General features: G+C 40.8%; 1 protein-coding gene across 6 annotated transcripts in view; it reads right to left on the bottom strand.

The window, feature by feature from the left end:
* SLC25A13 (solute carrier family 25 member 13) overlaps positions 1-26,079 on the bottom strand; it is a 181,606-nt gene that overhangs the window by 79,303 nt on the left and 76,224 nt on the right. For all 6 annotated transcript variants that reach the window (XR_004627725.1, XR_004627726.1, XM_011224594.3 and 3 more), the window contains 2 exons: positions 14,925-15,064; positions 562-708 (listed from right to left, as the gene is read on the bottom strand). Coding sequence is in view for 4 of the 6 variants with exons in the window: in XM_011224594.3 (XP_011222896.1) it covers positions 562-708; positions 14,925-15,064 (287 nt within the window). In the remaining 2 variants the exon portion in view is untranslated. The remainder of the gene's footprint in view (positions 1-561; positions 709-14,924; positions 15,065-26,079) is intronic.

Below are 26,079 nucleotides of genomic sequence, written 5' to 3' on the forward strand. Positions count from 1 at the left end.
AAAAAAAAAAATAAAAAAAAAAAAAAAAAAAAAAAAAGAAGAGTGGCTGGGCACCCATGGGATTTAAGCTCTGACACAGGCAGGCTAGGCCCCACCGTTCACATGCACCACTGCTCCCTCAACACACACGTGTTAAAGGAATGAGTGAATCAGAGCTTTAGAGTTTCTCTTCTGCTGACCACTCAAAGAAATATATCTGCATGCACTATTTTTTAAAAAAATTTCTGCCTTGGTGAATAGATGAAAGTGAAGATTAGCATTTGACATACCTAAAAAATACAGCAAAATTAATATAAAATCAAAAATTTGTTTTTCCTTTTTTTTAAACCAGTTAATACACTTAAGATATTCCATATGATTCAGAAAACAAATTAACCTATCCACTAAAACTAGCCAAAACATACTCTAAGTTTGGTAACATATGGGATCACATTAAGAAAATGTTAGTGTTTTAAACTCAAAAACTCCACATAATTTTACAGAATTGTTCTTATAATCCCTTATTTACTGAGCTTTTGCCAGGTAAAATAAACTGCTTCATTAGGGCAAGTTTCAACTTACAGCTACTAGACATTCTTCTACAAAAGGCGTCAAGACATGGGGGCGGATGGTGACCATGATGTCTCGGAAGTCAATGGCTGTAACTTTTCCAGTCCTGGCGTTGTCCCTTTGCACAAAGGCCTGCTTTGCATGCTCCAACTGTATTTCCTACACATAATGAAAGTGAAATAATTTACGTTTCTTAATTACTACAAAAGACTGCTCAATTTCAAATCAGGGTGAAGAAATACAGATCGTATCTTGATTTAACAAGCCTTAGCAGCTTGTTAAATAACACCCTCAAGCTATCCTCTTCTTCCAAATACAGAACTTTGCTCAGACCAGTGAACATGTCTTGGAAAATGCATTCCACCTTAAATCTCCTGCCCAGAGAAACCAAATCACTTCCACGTTCTGCTAGAGTCCAAGGACACAAAGAAAACAAAAATTGGAATGAAGTTTGGTAGGCCCAAAGATATGGCCAAAGCCAACTTAGGCGATGCAGATGATCCAGTGAAAAACATCTACAGGGACATTAAAGCTCTCTCCCAAAGGAGAGAGAAAAGTTCTTACTGGTAACCTGGTACACAAACATGTGATGTGATAACAAACCAAAAAGGGTGCTTCTCCTCTGGGATATGCTGTTCCTCTAACATACAGTTTTCTCGGGCTTGACACTATTGGTATTTTGGGTGGGTTAAGCTTTTGTTATGGGGAGCTGTCCTGTGCATCCCTCCCCTCTCTTTGCACTAGATGATGGTAGCCCCTTTACCCCCAAGAGCATGACAATAAAAAATGTGTCCAGAGAGTAGGTCCCAAATGAGGACCACTGCTCCGGAATGAGGAACTGGATGGTATGCAGGTCAGCTGTGGCCAAACGGCAGCAGAACCACTTTCATTCCTGTGATCCAAAGACAGGAAGCCCAACTTAGATTTCGGTTGCTATTCACAGGCAGTTAGTGCATATACAAAATAAACCGTCTCCCATCAAACCCCATCAGGTGCCGTGTAGAGAAGCACCCCTTCTGCAGAGGGCATTTCATGATCTTCCTCGTGACACTGCCCATTTCGTAAATGGGCCCTCAAGTGAGATCCAATCTCTACGGAATTAAAAAGCACTGTAAGAACTTCAAATTATCTAAACAAAAAGAAGTTTAATTAGTTGACACAGAGAATTACTTTTTTAAACTTCAGCGAGACAACAACTTACAGCAGTATAAAAACAAATCATCCCTGTGAAGTAGGGCAAACTAAAGCACAGCACAAAGGACGCTAGTCTGATCATGCCTGAATGTGCTCCATCTCCCTCCTCTTCCCCCAGAAAGGTGGGAGATGGAGGAAGCTTGATAAAATACTGATAATAATTGAAGCTGCATAATGGGAACACAGTAGGTCCAAGCATTATATACTTCCCTACTGTGGTAGAGCTTGAAAACTTTAAATTTAAAAAAAATTTTAAAAGACAATACCATAGTAAGAATCAGAGCTCTTATCCTATTCAAAAGCTTCTTCTCAGTCACAGCATCTGCCAGTTTTGATCCAGCCTGTCCCTGCCCCAAGTCTCTTCTGGGACCTTTATCTCCCTGGTGACTCTTCCACTTAAATGGGAGGCTTCTGTCAGCCCTCTGTCAAGTCTCTTCACTCTACTCCCCCCCAGGCCTCAAAGATTTCTCAGAAGTCTTGACTCTCAGATCCAAATCTCCCACACCTATCTGCTGGACCAGAATTCCTAACTGCTGAAAGAATATAGCCACATGGGTATCTTGTAAAGGCCAAGCAAGTGCACACCACTAAACCCAAGGAGCTCCTCTCAGCCTGGTTTCCAGCACCCCATGCTGGAGTCCTTCCAGGCCTTCCACACATTTCGACCTTTGTCCGCACTCCTCCCTCCCCCTGGTGTAGACTGCAGCCTCTTTCTCTAGTTCCTGAAATCCTACCACTTCCTCCAGGCTTAGCTCAAATGCCACCACTTAAGTAAATGTAAGTAGGTCTCTTAGCTCAAAAGAACTGATGTGATCATGTGGCTCCCTGCTTGCACCTCAATTATAGGACTTGTCTTACCCCATCTTACTTGAAGCAATCACTTATATTCCTGCCTTTCCCCTACCTTGCGAGGGAAAAGAGACTCTGTCCTGTTCATCCCTCTACTGGTGTAGGCCTTAGATATACTAGGTACTCAATAAATCAGAGACATAATCTTCAGTGATAGGTATTCTATAAAACCAAATGAATGAACAAAGCACACTCTACTGAACAAAAAGGGGTTCTCTGTATAAGTGCCTCCAATTTAAGAGGAAAGAAGAAACCAACTGTTAAACACCCTGTAGTGAAAAATGACCACAGTATGTATTCAATTGAAAGTAAATGAATACAGTCTCCTTCGAATTGCCCGACCCACTGCTAAAGCTATTGTAAGGCAAGATTACTCTCAACAAGAGCAGAAGGTGTGTTCAGTTAGTTACCATTTCCCCTAGTTTATAACTCAACTACAGTCTTTGGGATCCTCAGACCAGGATACCCAAAATGGCATCACTCACCCTGGCCACCCCATTTCCTCAGAATTCCTGGCCCCCTCGTCTCCTCAGAATACTAAGACCAACCTGCTCAGAATTTCAAATTGGGACACAGACATCAAAGTGGGGGTGGGTGCTCCCCTGGCAGAGCAGGGGCACATCTGTTATAGGGGTCATGTCACTACCCACTTCTGCGCCTGCACTTCAGGATTCAACATTTACTAGCAGGGATCCCTCAATCACGGAACATGAAAGCACTCTTAACTCTAACGATGAACAACTTTAGAATACATTTCCAACAGCTCTGAAAGACTGGGGACACCATAAATTCCATGAAAAACAAGAAGCTAACTGTATATCATTCTCTAAATAGTAGGACAGAGTGAAAACATTCGGTTAAGTGTTTCCTCAAACCAAATGCAACTTGCTGAAGATGTGGGTTGCCTTGTGAAGAACAACTGTTTATGCCACGACTGTTTCTTCTTCTGGGTGAAGAAATAAAGCTATTACCTGGACCAACACAACAACCATGTTAACAGCATTTAGTGAACATATATTATGCACGAGATACTGTTTGAAAGCATTTTACCGCTTAAACTCACTTCCTGCTCACAGCAACCCTATGAGCTGGGCACTATTATTAACTTCATCGTGGCAGTTGAGGAAACTATGGTCTCACAGGAAGCAGCAAAGCTGAAGTGCAAACCCAGGCAGTTGTACCCACTGAGGATGCCCCTAGCACTTCAGCACAGCACCTGGGGAGCCTGGATCATGCGACCGTCAGGAATCTGATGACAAAATATATTTGACACTTAGGAATCTTAATAACTATGAAAAGACAAAAATTCAAATTTGCTTTTAAATTCTTCTTAATGCTCTAGATTTTTTGTTGTCTATTTTTGTGAGAAAACAATAAAATTTCTGAGATTTTTTTCCTTAACGAAAATGTCTCTTATGTGCTCCAAGGGCTAGGACTGTTCTCCCAACAAGAGCAGAGAAACCATGGAGAAGAGGAACCAAATCTAAAGGTCTTCTCCTGGCCTTGCTTACTTACAATCCCAAGAGACTAAGTAAGAGAAAAACAAATAAGGAGGCCTGAGGGAGCCAACACATAGATACTCTATAAGTACTTAAGTTGAGAATGAATGACTTTTGGAATAAATATTCAGGCTCGCTACTGATGGCAGAGTGACTGAAAAGCAAAGCTCTTCACTGGCACCTCTAAAGCTATTTCAGGAAAACGTAACGCATACCCGTAGAGCCTAGACCCTGATGGTTCCTAGATCTGAACCCAAGGGGATAAAAGTGAGACAGGGAGCTTTGATGTGCATGATGTAGGGCCTAAGTAAAATAGCGATCATTTCCAGAATGAGCAGAGGAGAGAACAATGGGAGAAGCAAGAGTTCAAATATTTAAAGGTAAAAGGACTATCAGGTTAAAAAAAAAAAAAATTAGACGGGTTCTCTGTATTTCTCTTAAAAAAAAAAAAAGGAGAAAAAAGGGATCAGGTTTTAGCACAGAATGCCTGAGTCTTTAACCTACACAGCTGTTCAACAAGAATCAGGCTACACCGCAAAGCAGCAGGGTCCCGGTCACAGGCAACAGCCGTGCAACAGCAGGCTGAGCAACATATGTCAAGGAACCTATTTATTTTAATACAGGGAGTTATGGAAGCAATCTGCTATGACAAAAATCTGAAGTTTGCAACAGGAACGAGCAGAGCTCAAATCTCACTCATGATGCCCCTAGGAGGACCAGGGGAGTACGTATCTTCGGGCCCCGCAACATCCACCGCGGACGGTCGTAAAAATGAGACGTCATGCATGACAGGCACTTACTAGGTGGGAGCTTTGATTTTTGTTGAAGTGAATGGTTTAAAATCCTCTAAAGATCCTTTCAGTGTTAGTTCCTTGAGTCTTTAAAAAATCACCTCTCAAAGAACAGTGGTTCTGCGGAGTCATTCTGAACCAGCCACAGGAAGGGACAGATGAAGACCGGACCGGGTGGAGAACAGTAAGGGCTGAATGCTTAAGCACTCCCTATAAGCTGGCGGCCCGGCCAGGAACTTAAAAAATGGTACTTCGTTAAAGCCTCACAATAACTCTGTGAAGACTTACTATCTTCATCTTCCAGAGAGGTACCTGAAGCTCTGGAAGGTTAACTAACTAGTCCAAAGTCACACAGCCAGGAAGTGGCAGAGCTGGGATCTATTCTGAGCTATTGTCTGATTCCCAAACTGGGATTTGTAACCACTACCTGATGCTGCTTTGGGTAAAATTGTAAGTAAGACGATTCTAACAGATAACTGGAAGAGAGATTTTAAAAGAAGTTTTGGTGACAACCTGTACATAAAAATGGAGCAAGACATTATCTCAAAGAATTCTCCCCTTGGATGATGAGAGAGACAGAAGAATTTTCTACTATGAAGGAGGACTCCTAAGGGGAAAGAGATGAGATAGTTGACCATGGTGAGAAACTTGGAGCTAGATGGGCTTAAGTTATAAACAAAAGAAAGCTAGAGGTACAGATAGAAATAGAAATGTGGGAAAGAGAGATAGCAGGGTTTCAGGGAGGAGAAAACCAAAGGCCACCACTTATTAAGTGTTATTAAGTGTGTGTTACGCTGCAGCGACTATTATGTTTTCCGTTTCATCTCTTTGAATCCTCCCGATGGCCTTATGAGGTGGGCCCTACCATCACCTCTATTAGGTGGGGAAATGAGGTGAAGAGCAGCTCAGGGTCACATGACCCTGAGGATGAAAATGGACATAAACCTGGGCGGTCTGGCTCTGGAGTCGCAATCTTAACATACGTGGACTGTCCCCTTTCGGGGGAGGCCTAGCAAAAACCAGAAGAAAAAAAACAACAGTTGTAGAAATAGATGAGCACGTCCCACAGTACACAGAGCAGCCAGGTGACCATAAAATGGAACTGGTGTCTAAAAGGGTGGGTACAGAAATAAAACGGAGGGCCTGGGACTAGTGAGAAACCCAGAGACCTGGGAGGATGGCGCCGCCCTGCCAAGGGAGCTCAGCTCTCATCAGCACCAGGGGACGGTGATGGGGCACTTGCTAAGAGCTGCTGATGGGGACGGCAAAGACTAAGGAGAAAGGGCCGTCCTTCACCCAAGGCCAGAAGGTCACAGAGCAAGGAGCAGCAGGGCTATCTCGAAGGCAGTTCTGCTCAAGCACATGAAAGGAGGCCCAATTTCTCTTTCTTATTTGCCAGCGAACAGTTTTCTATTCCCGCTATTCTGGTGCATGATGATTAATGGAATAGGCTTTTACTGCAGCCGTTTCCAACTACTTCAGCACACCCATTCAGACTGCTAGAGGGAAAGGAAAAAATCAAACTCTTCAAAATTGCTAGCTGTACAGAAATAAACATATAGAAGGGGGGGTTACACCACTTCAGGTCTAACATTCATGCTTCTAATAGTTCCAGGCCTGTCATTTCCTTAATAATCTCAATTTTCAAGTGGGTATATTTTGAATGCAAAAATTCTCTCCACCTCTATTCAGACATGCAAGGTTGTGCTTCAGCCTGAGGGAGATTTATCAGAACAAAAACAAAACAAAACAAACCAGACCAAGAGACCTTCAAAACAAGTGGCAGATCCAGAGGATTTATATTATAAAGCCAAGAACACCAAAAAAAGACCCCTGGCTAGTTTGCATGTTTGTGTTTTGTACAGTTGTGAAATTTTAAAAAAAATAACTAAACTTTAATAAAAGCAGGGAGTTATCAATAAGGATATGACTCAAAAGACTTCTCTTTTAGGAGTCCTGCAGAACAATTCTGGGGGAAATGCAGGTAATTATTTATGAAAACAAGGAAGAAAATGTATAAAGATTTGCTTTAAAAAATATGGTATCACAATTAGCCTTCCTTCAAATAAATTCTGAACTACATCGAGTATCAGAACGTGTATCCTTTTCAACATACAAGTACCCACTTCATTTTCACAATCCTATGCTAATTTGGAGGGAAAAAAAAATCTAGTTAAAATTAAGATCCATACATTATTAAGCAGAGTTAAAAACAGAACTCAGCAAAGGAATAGATAGAGAGATAAGTAGTTCCCATTCCCAATATTTTTCTCTGCTCCCCATATTCCAGAAATGCAGACAGACTTTCCGAGTTCGCGGTGAAGTTCCATCCACAATTCGCTGGGTGGGGCCTTGAACTGCAGAGTCTTTAGAAGCAGCATTACATGGGGCCCCTGCACGCACAGCAACACGTTGGCAGAAACCAAGTACAGAGATTTTCCATCTCGATTGCCTTGCTCTTCTGATTTAACGTTAAACTTCACAGTGGGGAGCAGCTGGGGAGATGCTGTACAGAGTGCTCATTTTTCCCAGGACGTTACTGTAAAAGCCTGCACACCAGGCCGCCTGGCAAAACAGCAAGCTGACGAACACCACGGACGCAACGGCAGGTGAATTCTGATTTCCTCGGCCCAGAGAGCAGAAAGTGCAACATGAACGCAATGTGTCCTGCATCTAATTCTCCAAGTGACCAGGATAGGACCACATCTCTGGTCACCTCTCACCAAACTAGCCAAGGCTGCCAGCTGAACACAAAGTACAAGCTAATCTCCTAGAAGAGCTGAGGGCAAACAACATAAGCTACTTTCGCTCGTTTCATTTTGGAATATCAAGTTGGGGCTGTATTTATGAAACACTACCGAAGCCGTACTCACACTCCATCTGGTCCAACTCAAAGATCAACATAAAAACCACTCACATGTTAAAAATGCAAATATAATCATGGTCTCCAGCCACTAAAGATCCATGGTCTAGATATTTTAACTAATACAGATGGCAAGGTGAGGGGCAAAAGGGAGGGACAAATGGCTTGGGTTATTCAATCCTAAACAAGGACCTTGTTAGTTAGTTGTCCACTAACCTGTTTAACATCGTGGCTTCAATGAGTTCTACTTGAACTCACTCGAAATGTCCTATCAATTCCGAAGCTTGAGAATCTGATGTTGCCATGGCTGAAGGTTACATTTCCTTCTGTTTGGTGGTGGGGGAGAACAATTTGCATGACAAATACAGCACCATAAGTAACGGTGACTCTAAAGCCTAGACCACAGCTGACTAGGAGCAGCGAATCTCTGGCCCACAGAGTGACAGGTGACAACCACCACCAGCGCCTGGGAACAGCAGCTTCCAGAACTCTACTCTCTACGGCTCAGATCCTGAATAACCAAAATGTCCATTTTACACTGAAAAGACTAGACCACATCTGTATGCCATGCTGACCCGTAGGCCAAAAAACGGTCAATTTCACTTCACAAAAAACCAAAATTGTTCAGTTGCGTTATTAGCATGAATATGTTTTGGCATCCAAACTCAAGATCACTTGCCAGTGCGTGTGTCCCGTCTAGGGCACGAGACATAGCTCTGATTCTCTCTCAGATGCCACTCCCAGCTCTATCAACTATGACACAACTCTATCAACTATGACTCATCCTCTTTTGACAAAACGGGGACCTGATAAAGGTACAGTAAAACAGCCACACCGTTGTGTTCAGGGCTCTCCGCTGGGTCAGGTAACTTCATTCTTAAACTCTGTTTGAGGAGAAGACATTTAGAGAGGATTTTTAGACCCATTCCCTCCCAAGTCAGCAATCCTGTTTCGTGGGTAACTAAAGCAACCCAAACTTCAAACTCTGGCCTTTTCATGAACTCAGAGCATTGCTTACTTCTTGATGATGCCTTTTCCTACAGCAAGAGGAGGAAGGCCTTTGGAAACAGAAGAAGTGTCCAGGCTTCGTAAGATGGGGAACAGAGTTCCTTGGAAATGTCCAAGTCTGTGGGCCCATAAGTGGGGCTCCCATGGGATCATTCCACCACCAATGAACTGAAGAGAAGAGGCGGAAACAACCCAGCAGCACACACACGAACAGTGATTACAAGCAAAGCGCCGTTCTGCATCCCCTGAGGAAGACTGCCTCCTTCGTGCTCCCCATTTCAGTAACCCATCACCAGCCTTCCACTTGCCTGAGCCTAAAACACACCTAAAAAAAGGCGTGAACTGGGAGTTCTACCTTATCCTTAACGTCTCTATCCTATTAAATCACCAAGCCTGGTCAGGCCTATCCCTTCACCTTCCTTTGAACCCACCTGCTCTGGCTCATCACCACTGCCATCCAACCCAGGCCACCGTTATTTCTCTCTCGGACTAGAAAGTGACCAACGGGTCTTCCCTGTCCTCAGTGAGATCCCACTCCATTGGATCTTCTGCACAACAGCCAGGGTGATCTTTCTGGAACACAAAGCTGATGTTAGCCTGTCTAAGCTCATCAACACCGGGATGAAAACCTGAAGAACCGATTCTGTGCTTTTAAACAGTCCGGGGTTTGTAGTCTAGACCAGTGTTTCTCAATGTGTGGCCCTGGGACCATCTGGAACATCACAATTCAGGATGCCTGTCTGAAAGGTAGTGTCTTGGGCCCTACTGAGACCTACTGAATCAGACTCTTGAGGGGCAGAGAGGCCCAGGACTCTGTCTTTTAAAATAATCACTTCAGAAAAATGTTACCCGAAATCTGAAAAACATTGTTAGAGACTTAGGAACATTAAAATCAGCTTCAGTTCCATCTATCTCACCTTGAGCAAGTCCAGAAAACTAAGCCTCTGTGTGCTCATACTTCATACAGAAACAATAGCAAATGCTTAACATGTAAGATGATCATAAGGACAAATACGAATAAAAGCACTTTCTAAGCCGGAAAATGCTATGTGAGAGGTAACTGGTAACAACAGATTGCGAGTTAACACATATACTGCATTTGGTAGCCACCCTAGACTTTTCTATTCTGAATCTGGAGCAACCAGAATCTCCTATGTGTAGACTATTTTAAAACTATAATAATTATATGTGAAATATAAACCTATAGATTATAAAAGATCATCAAAAAAGTACCTGAAAATGACAGTGGTGCCTGGATGGCTCAGTCGGTTGAGCACCAGACTCTTGGGTGTTGGCTCAGGTCATGATCTCAGGGTTGTGGGATTGAGCCCCAGCGGGGGGCTCTGCACTCAGTGCAGTATGCTGGAGATTCTCTCTCCCTCTCCTTCTGTCCCTCCCTTGCTTGTGCACTCTCTCTCCCCCTCTCTCTAAAACAAATAAATATATCTTAAAAAAAAAAAAAAAGTAACTGAAAATGACAGAAACACACACCCCCTACTAAGGGCCTTTTTTGTTATCATATTTGGCAATTAATGGATGGGGGTCAGGAATGCTCGATGTCTAGCAAGGCATGACTGTATACCATTCAGAAGCCCCTTCCAGGAACAGAAACTAATTTTTCATAGCCTTGGCCCTGGAGACAATGTAATAAAATGGCAACAGCATAATATTTTTGAATCCCTCACATGTCTGTGATCTTACTGGAAGAAGCTAAGCTCTAGAATAGTTTCTGTGTACTCTTTTGGGGTACTCCTTTGGGAACCCAATGAAAGCCATGAGCATTTTCCCTAGAAAATTACCCATAAATGCAAAATTTTACCTAGAGTCCATTTACTCTTTTACATACAATAGGGGGTAATGATAATTCCTTCTCACGGTATTAGGATGCTATTATCAGAAACAGAATATTTAAAAGCACTTGGTAAATTATAAAGATTGTTACTATTATTACTTCTATTTTCAAGAGTGAATCTTAATTCACAGAATAATTTGGCAGAAAAGTTTAAGAGTCTTCTCACTCTGTGCTCACATTTGCCTACGATGTCTGCCCAATAACAAACTAGAAATGAATCTGAATAGACATGTCTCCAAAGAAGACATACAAATGACCAATAAGCACATGAAAGGATGCTTGGCATCATTAATCATTGGGGAAATGCAAATCAAAATCACAAATGAGATACTGCTAAGAAACACTAAAGCGAAAGGCCTCAGTTTCTCATCCGTAAGATGGGGTAGTTAACTAGATGTACTTGCGCTGGTATCTGGTCCTTTAAGTTCGTACTCTGGATGGCTGCCCGAACTACACTTTGAATGCTAGCTTCAGCTTTATAGCTGCTGTAAGGGCCTATGCTGCAAATCCTGAGGGTTTTTGCTACAAGACAGCAGCCTTCTAGGGTGTACACACTTGCTTGCAGCTGTTCCTTCTGGGCCGTCAGATGGACAAACACAGAAACAACCCCTAGACTTGTGCACTGTCAGTATGTAAAAAGTTGTTATCTCTGTACCTCTTGGTCCCTTGCACAAGGCCTCTGGACAAACCCTGCATGTTCAGCAAACATTTGCTCAACTAGGTGGTTTGTCTCAAGCAAGTCATAACCACAGCACAAGAAATACTCCTCACAGAGTAGAGAGTTTAAGTTAATGCCGTTTATGAACAGGAGTTCCATCAGGTATAGAAGAATATTTCTCCAAATCATTTTCTAAAAAATTCAGTATATTAAAATCTATTTTCAACTAGCAACCATAAAATTGGAATCAAGTATAGAGGTATGTGGAAATATTCACAATATTTTAAAATACACATACATACCCCCATATCAAACTACTCCCATTCACACATACACACCATTCATACAGTTAAGAGAGGACGACAGACCTGGAGACAAAACACAGCAGCAGTAAATTCAACGGTGTCAATGTATGGGGTAAGAGGATTGCAGTCCCACGTGCTTCTGAAATCCGAAATCCTTCTCCATCAACTAGGAACAAGATTCTGGGAAGGAGGCTTTGTCCTGTTTTATTTTGTTTTTTTTAAAGATTTTATTTACTTATTTGACAGAGAGAGAGAGAGACAGCCAGCGAGAGATGGAACACAAGCAGGGGGAGTGGGAGAGGAAGAAGCAGGCTCCCAGCAGAGGAGCCTGATACGGGGCTCGATCCCAGAACTCCGGGATCACGCCCTGAGCCGAAGGCAGACGCTTAATGACTGAGCCACCCAGGCGCCCCTGGGAAGGAGGCTTTGTATCCCTGCTTCTTGCTTCAAAACTATCATTTACATGGTAAGTATAAGTTGGGTAAGTTTAGCTCCAAGAATATCAAACTGATTCACCACTTTATGAAGTTAAAACCAAAGCACAGAAAACGCCACACCAAACACAGCAGTTGAGCAGTGCCCATGACTGGCACCAACCCCGCGAGCAGGCAGTTTTGTCAGAGGAACGCATAAAGCCCTCACAGCCATGGGGGGGCTTAAAACAAGTTCACACTTGCTCAGGTACAGTAAAATATTTGTTACGGGAAGGAAATAGAAATCTGACCTTGCAGAGAATGGCTCTGCTCACCAGTCACAAGCAGGTGTACGTACACATCGGCATAGGTAACTCACGAATGTGAGACTTGAGTTGGCCGGAACCAACCCGAACTCTCTTCTAGGACCGTCTGCGGGACTGAGCAGTGTTTTCTCTACATACCACTAAGGCTCCCTGAAAACATGAACACCTCTCAGTTGTCCCTCCTCTTCCTCATCAGGTGACAGGCAGCAACATGCGAGGGGTGGGGGCAGGTCTTTCATGGCTCAAACGCCCTAGCATCTGCTTTCACAACCTTGGCACCAGCTGGAGAGCGGCTGCCTACTTCTGAGCCCTGCCCTAGAGCAGAAAGGCGGGTGTGCGCTCGACAAAGCAAGAGCCCAAAATACAGGAGATTAAGCTTTCCTATTTCTTTAAGAAGTTCCTGCCTACAGAAAAGAGCCCTAAGGAAGCAAACAAAGCATTTGCAGTAGGGGTTTGAAGCTAAACCTGCATTCAGAAAAGAGTTCCAAGGAAGCCAGGAAAACATTTGAATGGGGTGGGGGGGAAGTAACCCAATGGTAGACATCAGAACTGGCATTTCACGGACATTCACAGAAAGTCTATCATGATACATCCGTTAGGTCCTTTAAATCTGGACCTCGAGTGGAACACAAAGGCAAGGCCCTCCTGAGATAATTATGCACCATAACCACCCTAATCCAGTACGCGCTTAGCACTTGCATTCTGGCTACAAAGTCCAAGTCATCCCATGCAGGACCCTGTGGGATGTTTTTCCATTTACCATTATAAAAAGGAGTCACATGTAAGTGAATGCCCTAGAAGTTGCAGCTGGAAACAATCAGTAATCCCTGAGTCATCTAATCTTTGACTCTGGCTTCTCCATATCTTGAAGAAGGCCTAGAAGCTGCTGTGAGGGGCTTACAGCAGACTCAATTCAGCATAATTGATACCTGCTTAAAAGGGAAACGTGATCATCCTTACTACCGCTAACACCCCATTAAGGCTAAAAGTTAATTAGGCTGTGTTCCATAAAGTCAATTTGAGGCATTTGTCTCAATAGCATTATTGTAATTATTCCTCATCAGAATGATACCACCTCCTACTGCGCACCAATGTCTTGTGTAAACAACAGCAAAAATCCAACAACTCGCATTCCATTCTCCACCTGAGTTATTCAAGGAGGTTTGTGTTTACATAGAACGGAAAAAGGGGATTCATAGACATTAACATTTAAAGAAAAAAATACAAAGGTATGTTTAAAACATCTTGCTTTAAGTTCCCAAAGGCCAGGAAAATAAAAGCAAACTAAATAAATAGCATGACAAATTTTACATATCATAACAAAACCACTAAAAGTCAAAAAGAGACGTACCTATTAAAGTCAACCTATTACATATGCTGGTGCCTAAGAATGGATCCCACAAAATGCTGACTGAATGAGCACACAACACGGCCTATGTGTGTGTGTGTGTGTGTGTGTGTGTGTGTGTGTGTCCCCGTGTCCTTGAGCCCTCCACATCCACCCCAACACTCCACCTTCCAGCCACTCCTCAGAAGGCTCTGGCAAAGTCTTGGGCACATGAAAAAACAGGGGCATCAGGATACTCCCTGAAGACGTTTCTAGTGACAAAGGAAAGAAGGTGACTTCCCTGGCAAGTTTTCCCTCAAGACCCAGAATTTAAACACAGCAAAATAATGGCCTTAAATGAGTCTTTTTACGTTACATTTAATAAAACATAAATAAAATTTAATTGTTAGAAAAATAAAACAAATGCATCGAAGTCCAAAAGAAAGAGCGGTTTATCATATAGTCTACATACCATACAGATATTGACCTCTAGTGACTAAATGTTAATATTGGAATTAAAACATTTTAGAAATTATGCTTCAGGAGGAAAACAAAAGTACAATAATATTTTATTACTACTCGTCTACTGGCATCATCAGTGGCCCAATGATGGGACCATAATGGGGAGGGGGGGTGATGAGGGAAAGGCAGGAGGGATGAGGCCAAGGAAGGTGCACCCCAGAAATGTAAACCCCAAATTTAACCCTGGGTATGGACAGCAGGTGCTCTATGAACAGTGATTCTCAACTTGGCTGCACATTATAAGCACCTGGGGGGAAGCTTTCAATATCCCAATGCCCGGGTTCTCGCTAACCTGCTCCCCAGTCAAATCTAATCTCTAGAGGTGGGGGACCCAAACACCAGATGTTTTTAAAGCTCCCCAGATGATCTCAATCTGCAGTCAAGCTGCAGACCCTGTTGCCTTTGTCTATAAAAGGTCTCAAGTGAAATAATTCTACAGTTAGATGCTGATGATGACACGGCTGTCCCTTTCTCGAAGGAAAACAAAATACTGGTGAACAGTATTGCAATCAGTCATAACCCAAGAATTCAAGTTCCAATTGTGCCCCCCTCCCCGACTTATGTGACCTTTCAGCAAATCATTTGATTTCCTGGGCCCTCAATGCACACGAAGGGATTCTACACAGTCTGTAAGAATCCATTTAATTACATCGTGTTTACATACTAATAAAGAAATACTTTCAAATAGGATGGTTTGGCCAGGTTAGGGATTTTGAGGTAAATCAGGATCCCAGTTTTACTTATTTACTCTTTAAGAGCTGCACCCACCAGTAAAAACTGAGTGAATTCTGCATATGTCAGGTGTCTTTTTCTTTCTTTTCCAAAATGTAGTTGCACAAATTCTGAATCCCAGTTAAACGGAATATGTTGATGAATTGTGGTCTGTCCAAAAACTTGCTTAACGTCCTCTGAAAAGAGAAAAGAAGGGTTGATTAAAACAAATCAGATTTATCCTTATATAATGTTATTAAAAGGATATTGCTTTCTTCTTATAAAAAATAATTCAACTTTAAAACCACACAGGTTTAAAACCATGGCAAAAATAAAAGTTGGGGGGCGCCTGGGTGGTGCAGTCGTTAAGCGTCTGCCTTCAGCTCAGGGTGTGATCCCGGCGTTCTGGGATCAAGCCCCATGTTGGGCTCCTCCGCTACGAGCCTGCTTCTTCCTCTTCCACTCCCCTTGCCTATGTTCCCTCTCTCGCTGGCTGTCTCTCTCTGTCAAATAAATAAATAAAATCTTTAAAAATAAAAAATAAATAAAATTAAAAAAAATAAAAGTTGGAATCTTCATGCAATCAGTCAAGAAATCAAAATTAATAGTCCCACCAATAAAGAGGAAAAAAAAATCTAGAAGTCACACACAGATACACACATGTGCACACGCACGTGCACCTAGCAGGCAGTAGGAAACCAAACCAAAATAATCTAAATCTAATATCATCACCTCACATGTTTTGTTTCAACTAATACTATTTTCTAAACACAGGAGACATAATTCAATCGTTAGTGGCAGGAAACACATATATACATATAGAAACACATACAGAACTATACAAGTCTTAAATATAGTCCTTTTTCAAGTTATTACAATGTTCTTGATGATTTGATAACATTGGTTCTCCCAATCCGTGAGCACAGAATATTTTTCCGTTTGTGTCATCTTCAAGTGACATAAGTCAGACAGAGAAAGACAAATACCATGTGATTTCACTCATATGTGGAATTTAAGAAACAAATGATGGTAACAGATGGTGACTACATTTATCAGTGAGCAGTGAATATATACAGAATTGTTGAATCATTACACTGTACACCCGAAACTAATATAACACTGTATGCTAAATACACTTCAATTTTTAAAAAAGTTATTGATATAGAAATCAGCTAGATGTATTTTGAAGCACATATTCAACAGCACTAAGACTCCATGTGAGCTTTAAAAAGTTCCACTAGTCACAAGAGAAAGGCACTTAAAGACAAAGGTGATGGGGAAGTAGAGCCTGCAGCCCAATTCTTCGATTTGACACTGCACATGGTCCACAGAATCCCAATTCAGATGGGCACCAAATGCACTAGTACCGATCCTCCCCTCTACTACAAATCAGTAAGAAAACTGACAAAGGACACAGCAATAGGAAAAACCTGACTTTTCTAAAGCTTCACATTTCTATTTACAAGTCTTCACTCCACCCCCGCCGCCCCCCCCCCGGCCACCAACAAAAATGTATGTTTGGAGGGCAGAGGGACAAAAATTACTATATTAATGAAATTTGGTCCTGGCCTTCCCCTCCTTAAATCTGTCTACCATATCTGCTCAGTTTTATGAGCAAACTGTGCCTGGTACCTTGGGGATTTTTCCCCCCTTTGCACCTGTTTAAAAAAGAAAAAAAGAATTTAGTCCTTTAGTTCTCTAAAAAGAGCCAAAAACTTTGGCACAGGTTTCCACTGTTTCCCCCAAATTTCCTACTTCTGCCCCATTACACCCACAAGTTTTTATTCCATGCTTTCAACATTTCCAGAAATTTTTTAAGTTTGGCCATGAAGAAAGAGTAGTGCTGCCATCAGTATAAGGTTGGGTGATTTACCTGCACAGAGAAGGTAGCAAAAATCAGAACGATGCTAGGCCTAAATTTTATAAAAGGTGACAGAAAATCTCAGCTGGCCCCGATGAGGATAGTAACATTGAAGTTTTAAAGTAAAACCCTCAGTTTCTTTGAATTTATTGTCTTCCCCACTTTTAGGGGAAAAAAAGAGACAGGACATAAGGAAAAAGGAAGTAAAACAAGAATCGGGATTTAAAAGAAAAAAAAAAAAAGGAAAGACCCCTCCCCACCAGAGAGTGGAGGTGACGGTCGTCCTAGGTGAAATAAATTAAGCAAGAAAAACAAGTTTCTTTACGGCTCTAAAACATCTCAGAAGAAAATTCCTGAACCGAAATTCCAATGGCTTGGCTTCAAATGCTACTTATAATCTGGACTAACCTTTCTGAGGCACTAGCCACTCCAGGCATTGTTCTAATGGCTCTATGCCTAAGTCGTCAGTGGTAAAACAGATACTACCCTAGAAAATCAGTAGCTCCTTTCCAATTCTAAATTTCGATACCTCTGCAGGAAGCAGGCCCCACAGAGATTCAGGGAAGGCTCCCATAATCTTCTAATCTAGACCAATAAAGTATCTGGCAGGAAATGATGTTCAAATGACAAAGATGTGACCAAAAGAAAAAACACAATTTTTTACACTATAAGTAAAAATTTCATACCATCATAAAATGTAAACAAAAATGGTGTCCTAGCCATTTTTCTGCCAAGCATGCCGATTGGGTAATGTTTTATGTATAAATCATGCACAGCTATCAAAAATGACAACCTTCCTTTTCCTGACCTCTCTCTCCTTCAGTGTCCCATAGAGAGTAACATACGATAGTAACCAAATACTGGTATATAAAGCTATGGCATTTATTATTCATTTTAATATTTATATGGTCTAAAACTCAAAATATACATACATAATTTTAAGTCACTCAAAAATTAGTAAATGAATTTAAAATGTGCCTCACCGTAACCTAATTAGTTTTCCTATAATTAAAATAAGTAACATTTACTGCCTAGGAGAGGCTCTGACTTGAATTCAAAACTGTAAACTTTGAACTCTTAAGTCCAGCACCTTCTGCAACTATTCCACAGAGCTTCTCTCTCTTATGAACCTGCCTGACGTACTGAAACCCAGTGACTCTAAAGTGTAGAGCTGTACGTGATCCCGAAGACATAACTCCACAAACTGTCAATCCTATACACCTGTGCTATTGGTAATAACCAGTTTTCAAGATATATTTATCCAATACGTATATAAATGCAGATATGTGTTGGGAGTGCACATATTTATTGTGTATCTTTTCTTTCCACGTAGGTGATTAGCACCTTGAGAGCAAAGCCTTTTTTCACATCTGATTCTCCCCCTGTGGCTGGTTTGGTAGGCTACCTACTAGCCTACCTACTAAATAGAATTTAAGTGAGTCAGAGAAGGTTGAGAGTTGAGCAACAGGTTAAAGACAGGGGCATTAACCCTTCGAGGCATTATACTTTCCACTTACTGAGAAGCTATTTCAACAATCATTTCCTCAGATTTCAGGGAAGTACATAAGGATCATCAGTCTTGCTTTTTAAAGCCCTCAGTTCCACTCCTAGACTGACTCCTGTCTATCGGGGGGGGTTGAGGATTTGAATTTTAACCAGCATAGCGAGTGTTTCTGATACAATGGTCTAGGACCTCATTTTTAAAAACACTGCCCCAAAAGTTATGGAAAAGTTAGATTCACTCCTTACTAATTTTTAATTTCCCACGGAAACAAACATATGACAGGACGGAGGTAGGAAAGAGTCTCTAGTCCAGTGAATGCAATGCAACAATGTGTAAACACAGGCCACTTGTGGACACGAGAGGACACACAGGGCTGCCACGTTGTGCAATCCAGTGGATGACCTCCTCTTCATGTCCCAGGCGGCTGATGCTCCCTGGAGCTGGGCGGGTTCCACGTGCCGTGACCCTGAGAATGTGGTCCCGTTACTAGTCCTCAGCTGTTCTGACAAACTGGCTACGGTAAGAACGCCAGGGCTTAGCTGGCTAGCTAACAGCTCGGAAGCAGCACAGCCTGTGCACACCGTACTCACCGAGAGGGAAGCACGATGGCAGTAGAAGGCATGCAGCTGTGACCACATCTAACCCACAAGAACAACTAACCAGCCCATCCTGACGGTAGGCCACATTAAGTGTTCACCTGCAGGAGCTCCTCATGGCAAGGAAATAGAAGCTTCAGGAGGGAGGCACTTAAAGAGAAAAAGTCTTCTTGGAGAAGACAGAACATGATCTGTGTCCTGAAGGTTGCCAAGGATTTATCCAGGTAAATCCACGAGGGAGTTTTTCAGTGGAGAGCAACAGCATGGAGAAGGGTTCACTTCCTCTCAAGTGAATTAAGGGTCTAATCAGAGTGCTTTGGACCAAAGCCACCCGGGGTCACTGAAACATGACAGATCCTGCTCCAGGCAGTTACAGATGCTGGCCTCACTTGCCAGAGCAAATGTTATTTTTAAACCCCAAGGACTTGATGTCACATTTATGGTGAAGAAAAGGTTGCTGTGGAAGAAGAGCTGTTCATGGAACACAGCAGAGAAAGAGACCCAGAGGCTTTTTTGTTTTTTAACCATTTGGTTCAATCTCTACAAAATTTGTTTTACATTCTCCTAATTTACCTAACTAACAGAGGTTTATGTACTCAAATATCATAAGACTGCCAAGCCATTCTAACTGGACAGACCATATGACTGCACGAGAGGGGAGCAGGATTCTTCCTAAAAAGGAAAAGTACCAATATCTCTATTCATTTTCATCACTAATCAACTCTTTTAAAGAATTAAAATATCAAATTTTGCCACTTTGGAAAACTCACACATTTTGTCCAAAAGTATTGAGCAGGTTCCCAAGTCCATGAATACTTCATCCTGCTCCATAAGTCACTCTGGGGCATTTGTCTTCTGAAATGCTTCGTCTCTACACTTTCCTGTTGCTTCATGAACAGAAACATCTATGAGCCAAGAGTCCCAATGGTTCCTGGAATTTCCCCCCTTCACTTTGGAAGACAGTGTAATATCATCTCTGGTTAATATTCTTTTCTCCTTTTAGGAGGCACAAAGAGCTTTCTCATTTAACATTTGATTGTTTTGAGATTTCTCCATCTCTTGTACAGCAATGAAAGGTAAGAGTACTCTTCCTATTTTATAGCCGGAAAATCAGAAACTAAAAACCAAAGCAATTTTCAATTTCTGCTCTGTACTCTTGCTCCGATGGGAAGTTCCATGAGCTTTACCAGGAAAGACTCCAGGAATCAACCTGAAGGCCATCCTATCACTAAACCTTTACCATCCCCTGGCCTTTCCAAACCTAACTTGTATTCCTGGATAGGAAAGAGGAAACCGCAAATGCTCTAGGCTTTTGGTTACTTGTTTGGTTCAGTGAGCTATATATGTAACTATAACTCACAACTCATCAGCTGATGGCTTTCAAATAAGCATTACATAACAGGTTTATCACTAATTTAAAAAGAATGAGAAGAAGGTCTCTCCTAGTCTAAAACACAAGGCCTTAAAATCTTAACCCCAGGTTGAGGTCAGAAAGGCAAAGAAGCAAAATTGAATTAGCACTAGAATAGGAAGAGGCACCAGATTATATGTTTTGGGTATTTAAAGTCATACTTTTCTTAGCTCAGCCACTATTCCTGAAAGTAAAAACAAATTAGAATGCTTATCTCTTAAAGTATAATCATTGTTATTTCAGTCTGTGCCAAACAAACTATGTTTGGAAGGCCTACAGTTCCCACAATATCACCAAATAATGGTGATATTATTTAAAGCAAGACTTCACCAAATAAGCTCAAGGACGCTTTGAACTTATTTGTCGGACTTCGCTTTCCCCATAAATGTTTCCAGCCTAAATGTCTACCGTACTTTTTTAAAGATTACAAAAAGACAATTATTGGCAATTGTTTGTGGCAACTGTTTCTTTCCTAAATATAACCTCAAAAAGTCAACTAATTTCTCCTAAGTTAATAAATTTCCCAGGCTACAAAATATGGTTACAGCAGAAAAAGTTGTAATTTTAAAAGCTGGGTCACAGACAACATGATGTTGTGTATACAAAGTCCTAAAGCTATTAGAACTAATAAACGAATCCAGCAAGGTTAAAGGATACAAGATCAATATACGAAAATCAACTGCGACACCAAAAGTAACCAACTCAAAAATGAAATTAAGAAAACAATTCCATTTACAACAGCCTCAAAAAGAATAAAATACTTAAGGATAAATTTAACAAAAGACATGCAAAAACTATACTCCAAGAAGTACAAAGCACTGTTGACAGAAATTAAAGACTTAAATAAATGGAAAGATATTCCATGTTCTTGGACAGGAAGACTTAGATGGGAGTATTAGCCCAAAGTGATCTACAGAGTCAGTAGATCCCTGTCAAAATTCTAGCTGGCTTCTTGCCTAAAATTCATATGGAAATGTAAGGGACCTAGAATAGCCAAAACAATCTTGAAAAAGAACAAAGTTGTATTTTAAGTTTACTACAAAGCTACAGTAATCAAGACTGTGTCACACGGTATAAAGACAGACATACAGACAAACAGAATACAGAATAGAATTGAGAGTCAAGAAATAAACACATATTTGGTCACTTGCTTTTCAGTAAGAATGACAACACAATTCAATAGGCAAAGATTAGTCTTTTCAACGAATTGTTCTGGGACATGCAAAAAAAAAAAAAAAAAGTTAGAACCTTTCCTCACATCATATACAAAAACTCACTCAAAATAGAGCAAAGACCTAAGTATAAGAGCTAAAACCGTGATGCTCTTACTGGAAAACACAGGCATAAATTTCTGTGACTCTAGATTAAGAATGACCTTTTAGAAAGAACTCTGGAATATATAAAGAACTCTTGTAACTCAATAATAAAAGGATAAATTACCCAATTTTAAAAATGGGCAAAGGATTTGAGTAGACATTTCTCCCAAAAAGATATATAAATGGCCAATAAACACATCCAAGGTGCTCAACATCATTAGCCATCAACGAAATGCAAACCAAAAACACGAGATAACCGCTTCATCCCCACTAATAACAAGCATCAGTGAGGATATGAAGAAATCAAAACCCTCATACCCTCCTGGTGGGGATGTAAAACCATGTAGTCACTTTGGAAAATCATTTGGCCGTTCTTCAAGAAGTTAAACATAGTTACCAAATGCCCCAACAATTCCACCCCTAAGTATATATCCAAGAGAAATGAAAACATACATTCACACAAAAACTTGTACACAAACGTTCATGGTAGCATTATTCATAATAGCCAAAAAGTGGGAAAAAATCCAAGTATCCATTAACTAAAGGATGGATAAACAAAATGTGGTATGTCCATAGTGACACGATATTATTTATCAATAAAAAGGAAAAGAGTACTGTTAAATGCTAGATCATGGATGAACCCTGAGAACATACGAAGAAGCCTGTCTGTAAGGGCTACATATTGTATGATTCCATTTATGTGAAATGCCAAGAGTGAGCAAATACACAGAGACAGAAAGTAGATTACTGGTTGCCTAGGACTGGAGGGACAAGGAGAAAATGGGAGGGGGAGTGAGGACTGATAAGGTATAGGGTGATAAACGTGTCCTTGGGGTGATGAAAATGTTCTAAGATTGACTGTGGTGATGGCTGCACAAATCTGTGAATATACTAAAAACCACTGATTTATATACACTTTAAGTGGGTGAATTTTATCTCAATAAATCCGTTTTTTAAATAAACCTAGGATTGTCAGATCTGCCTCTTACTAATGAGTGACATTAAGTAAATTACTCACTTTGACTCAATTCTCTCTGTAAAATGGGAATAAAATATCTACCTTAGAGCGTTGTTCTGGAGCTAAGTATGCTTAGCACAATGTTCTAAACATAGTAGGTGACCATCAAAATGGTAAAACTCCAAAATCTGAAGTCTTAATTACAATGAAAACTGTTATCTGGGAATCAAATATTTACAAATGATACCAAAAAAAATCAGGCACAGTGTGATTTGGAAATATCATAGTTTATACATTTCTCAAAAAGCAATAATTTTCCTCAAATACCTAAAATCCATCCTTCTCTTAGCTCATATATTAAAATTCTGAATGAAAAGTGATCAAAAATTTAGTAATTTTCTATTATGTTTCAGAAAGTATGAAATTAAGAAAGATTAAGAACCTCCACTCTTTACTTTGAAGATCTTTCAGATACTAGAAATATTTAATTGGCAAATTACTTGCACATGCCATTAAGTGGTTAGACTGAATTTGTTTTTACAAATTCTATGGGCTCTTATTCCTTAACCTCCACCACACTATAATCTGAAATCATCAAGGTCTTCACTTATGCAAATTTTAACTTCCAATGTTTTTGTTTCCATACAGAATAACTAAATTAATGCACTTAAATTTCCAAAAGATTCACTTTTTGAAGCTGTAAATCAACGAAAACGAGTTTCCCATTCAAATAAAAAAGGTTCATCAAGCTACATTATTTAAAACACTGAACCATAATCTCTCTCTCATGGATCCCAAAAAATTTCATTAATACAATAAACACAAAAAGGATGTTTCCGTTAAACCCCAAAGTAATCCCTCTGGGAGGCAGAGGGAGAGTTGCCGAACCACCCGCACTTCATCCCTGAAGGGCTTCACGGGGTGCTTTTTCTAACATGTGCTAAATCCTCAAAGAGAGTTGTGGTTTCACTCTAAGGGAAATACTATCCCACCCTGCTGATACGGTTAACAACAGCTTATGTGGACATCGTCTTTTACGCAGGGAGCATAAGACAAATTGTTGAATTGGTAAGTTAAGTAACGTAATGGAGCGAGTGGATGCAGATCTATCTCGACTGCCACAAGCTCCAGTATCAAGGCTGCCGTTTCAAACCCTTTTGACAAGTGCCTTTTTATATTAATCACAGTTAAGGGTCTGAAGAGGAAAGAAGTATTCTGGCTACAATTCACACTCGCTCAAGAAAGTTCTAGGGGGAAAATGGGTGCCATTAAAAGAGAGTAAGTACAGAGTAAGTACTTCACACGTGCAGCCCTTCTCATTGAGTTCTCTGTAAGCCCCCGTAAACTTTTTATTATTATTCTGAACATGTAGGTACAGTGGTGATAAGTATCTTTCACAAAATGAGCACATAAGCACTCCGGGCGAACACGCAGGCAAGCTAGGCTGCACGTGAGACTGAAGTCATACGTATGTGGTGCGCGTAGGTAAAAATGAGAGCTAATCTGGACCTCTTCCAATTCTGTACTTAGAAAGGGACAGGATTACTCTGATGAGGTCATGGGCATCCTAGAAAAAGAACATCATCCTTCTCATAGTGCGGAAGACAAAGTTGTGGTTCCTGCAAAACCAGTCACTTTTCCCCCTCTCTGGGCTTCTTTCCATATCCGCGAAAGAAAGCCATAAACTACACCAGCCATTGTTCAACTGCAGGGAAAACACATTCCCCTGGAAAGCTTGTTTAAAACAAATTGCCAAGCCCCACACCCTAAGATTTTAATTCAGCAGACTTGAGAGGGAGCCAGGGAGTCCACAGTGGCAATGAACACCTCCACACTGTTACAACAAAAACCCATGGTCTGCTTTATTGCTAAGAATCCTTCTATTCTAAAATCTGATGGAACTATAAATCCTCAAGATTGCTACACCGCTTAACTCATCACAGTATAAACGTTGGTTTACCAAAAAAAAAAAAAAAAAGTTAAAGCCTGAGAGATACCTAGCACTTGATATTAATCTTCTATCATGTGCATTATCTAAATCAACAGTGAAAGGTCAACTGAGATTTTTTCAACCTACACGATAGAGAAGTTGTTTTCAATTGGACAGACTAAACCATTAGCAGTCTTTCATAATATCAAAAGTAGGTGCATTAAAACAATGTTTGGAGGTATAGAGCAGACTGTGGTCACTCTCCAAGGCATGTAAATTTGCTTTAATCATCTGCTTTATTAATTACCATCAACTTTCCTCACCACTAAAGAACACTACCAAAAAATTCCAACTCTTTGAAATTTTTAAGGCAGTACACAGAATTCCTAATTCATTCTCTAAATGCAAGTATAATAGCTATATTGTTTTAAAAAACCGATTTCCTAAGCTAGTTTCCTTAGACGGATGTGCTCAAAAATAATTTTCTTGCAAAAGCATTAACATACATTTAACCCTACTGAAATGCTTCAAGAGCAGATGTACTACAAATGTACACCCACAGTGATCCCATATTAGTATAAAACTGTTTTATTTCAATTAAAATGTCTAACTATCCACCCCCAACACATACCTAAACTGTAATTTTCTCTGAGAACTTCCAATATGTTCTTGATTTTGTTTCCTTTATCAACCTATCAGAGCAAAAACTGCCTTGCAACTGTTGGAAGAAATCAGTCATTAGCAGCCAGATTACAGCAAATTTTCCAATTTAGAAAAACTGTATTTTTATCTCTCCCTCATACTGAAAGAATAATGGTATAATTTTACTATTTTTAAGTGAGCAGTACAGTTTAAAATAGTCTAATTTTCCCAGTGCTCCAAGTGTTAGGATTTACTGTTAGCTTTCTGTTCTCCACACCTTCTACACTCTTCACAAGTCCTCTTCCCCTTCACCTGACCCACACATGCGTGCACACACGTCCACGCACACACGTCCACGCAAACAACAGTGGCGAAGCCCCCAGTCAGCCTCTCCACACTGACAGGGCTTCTGAAGAAGGGTTAACCTTCAGGCAGTTGTTAACTAAGGAGTGGCTTCACAGGGTTATTGTGATTTANTGCGTGCACACACGTCCACGCACACAACAGTGGCGAAGCCCCCAGTCAGCCTCTCCACACTGACAGGCTTCTGAAGAAGGGTTAACCTTCAGGCAGTTGTTAACTAAGGAGTGGCTTCACAGGGTTATTGTGATTTACTCTCCAATTGACATTCTTCCACCTTCTCAACAGGCCTTTATCCCCCCCCCATTTTTAAAATGGAGTGATGAAGTAGCAAAAAGTACAATATTTTAGCCATTTGAGCATGGACGATTCTCAAATTATCCCACCAACTGGAAGTGCTCCCTGATACTACTATCTTTCAAAATTGAAGCCATTATGGTCAATCGTGCAAATCCGTATTTAGCTTTTCGTAAATAGTGGATTTTTGACCCAATGAACTGGAACAGCTTCTGAACAGTCTCTGGCATCTCAGGCAAGACACTCAGTACCCGGGCATGCCACAATTCTTATCAATGTGGTGGTTATTTACTTTCAAGACACACACTGTTCTTATTCAATATTCTCAATCTCTACT

The sequence above is a fragment of the Ailuropoda melanoleuca genome, chromosome 1, assembly GCF_002007445.2.
Source record: "Ailuropoda melanoleuca isolate Jingjing chromosome 1, ASM200744v2, whole genome shotgun sequence".
NCBI classification, from domain to species: Eukaryota; Metazoa; Chordata; class Mammalia; order Carnivora; family Ursidae; genus Ailuropoda; species Ailuropoda melanoleuca.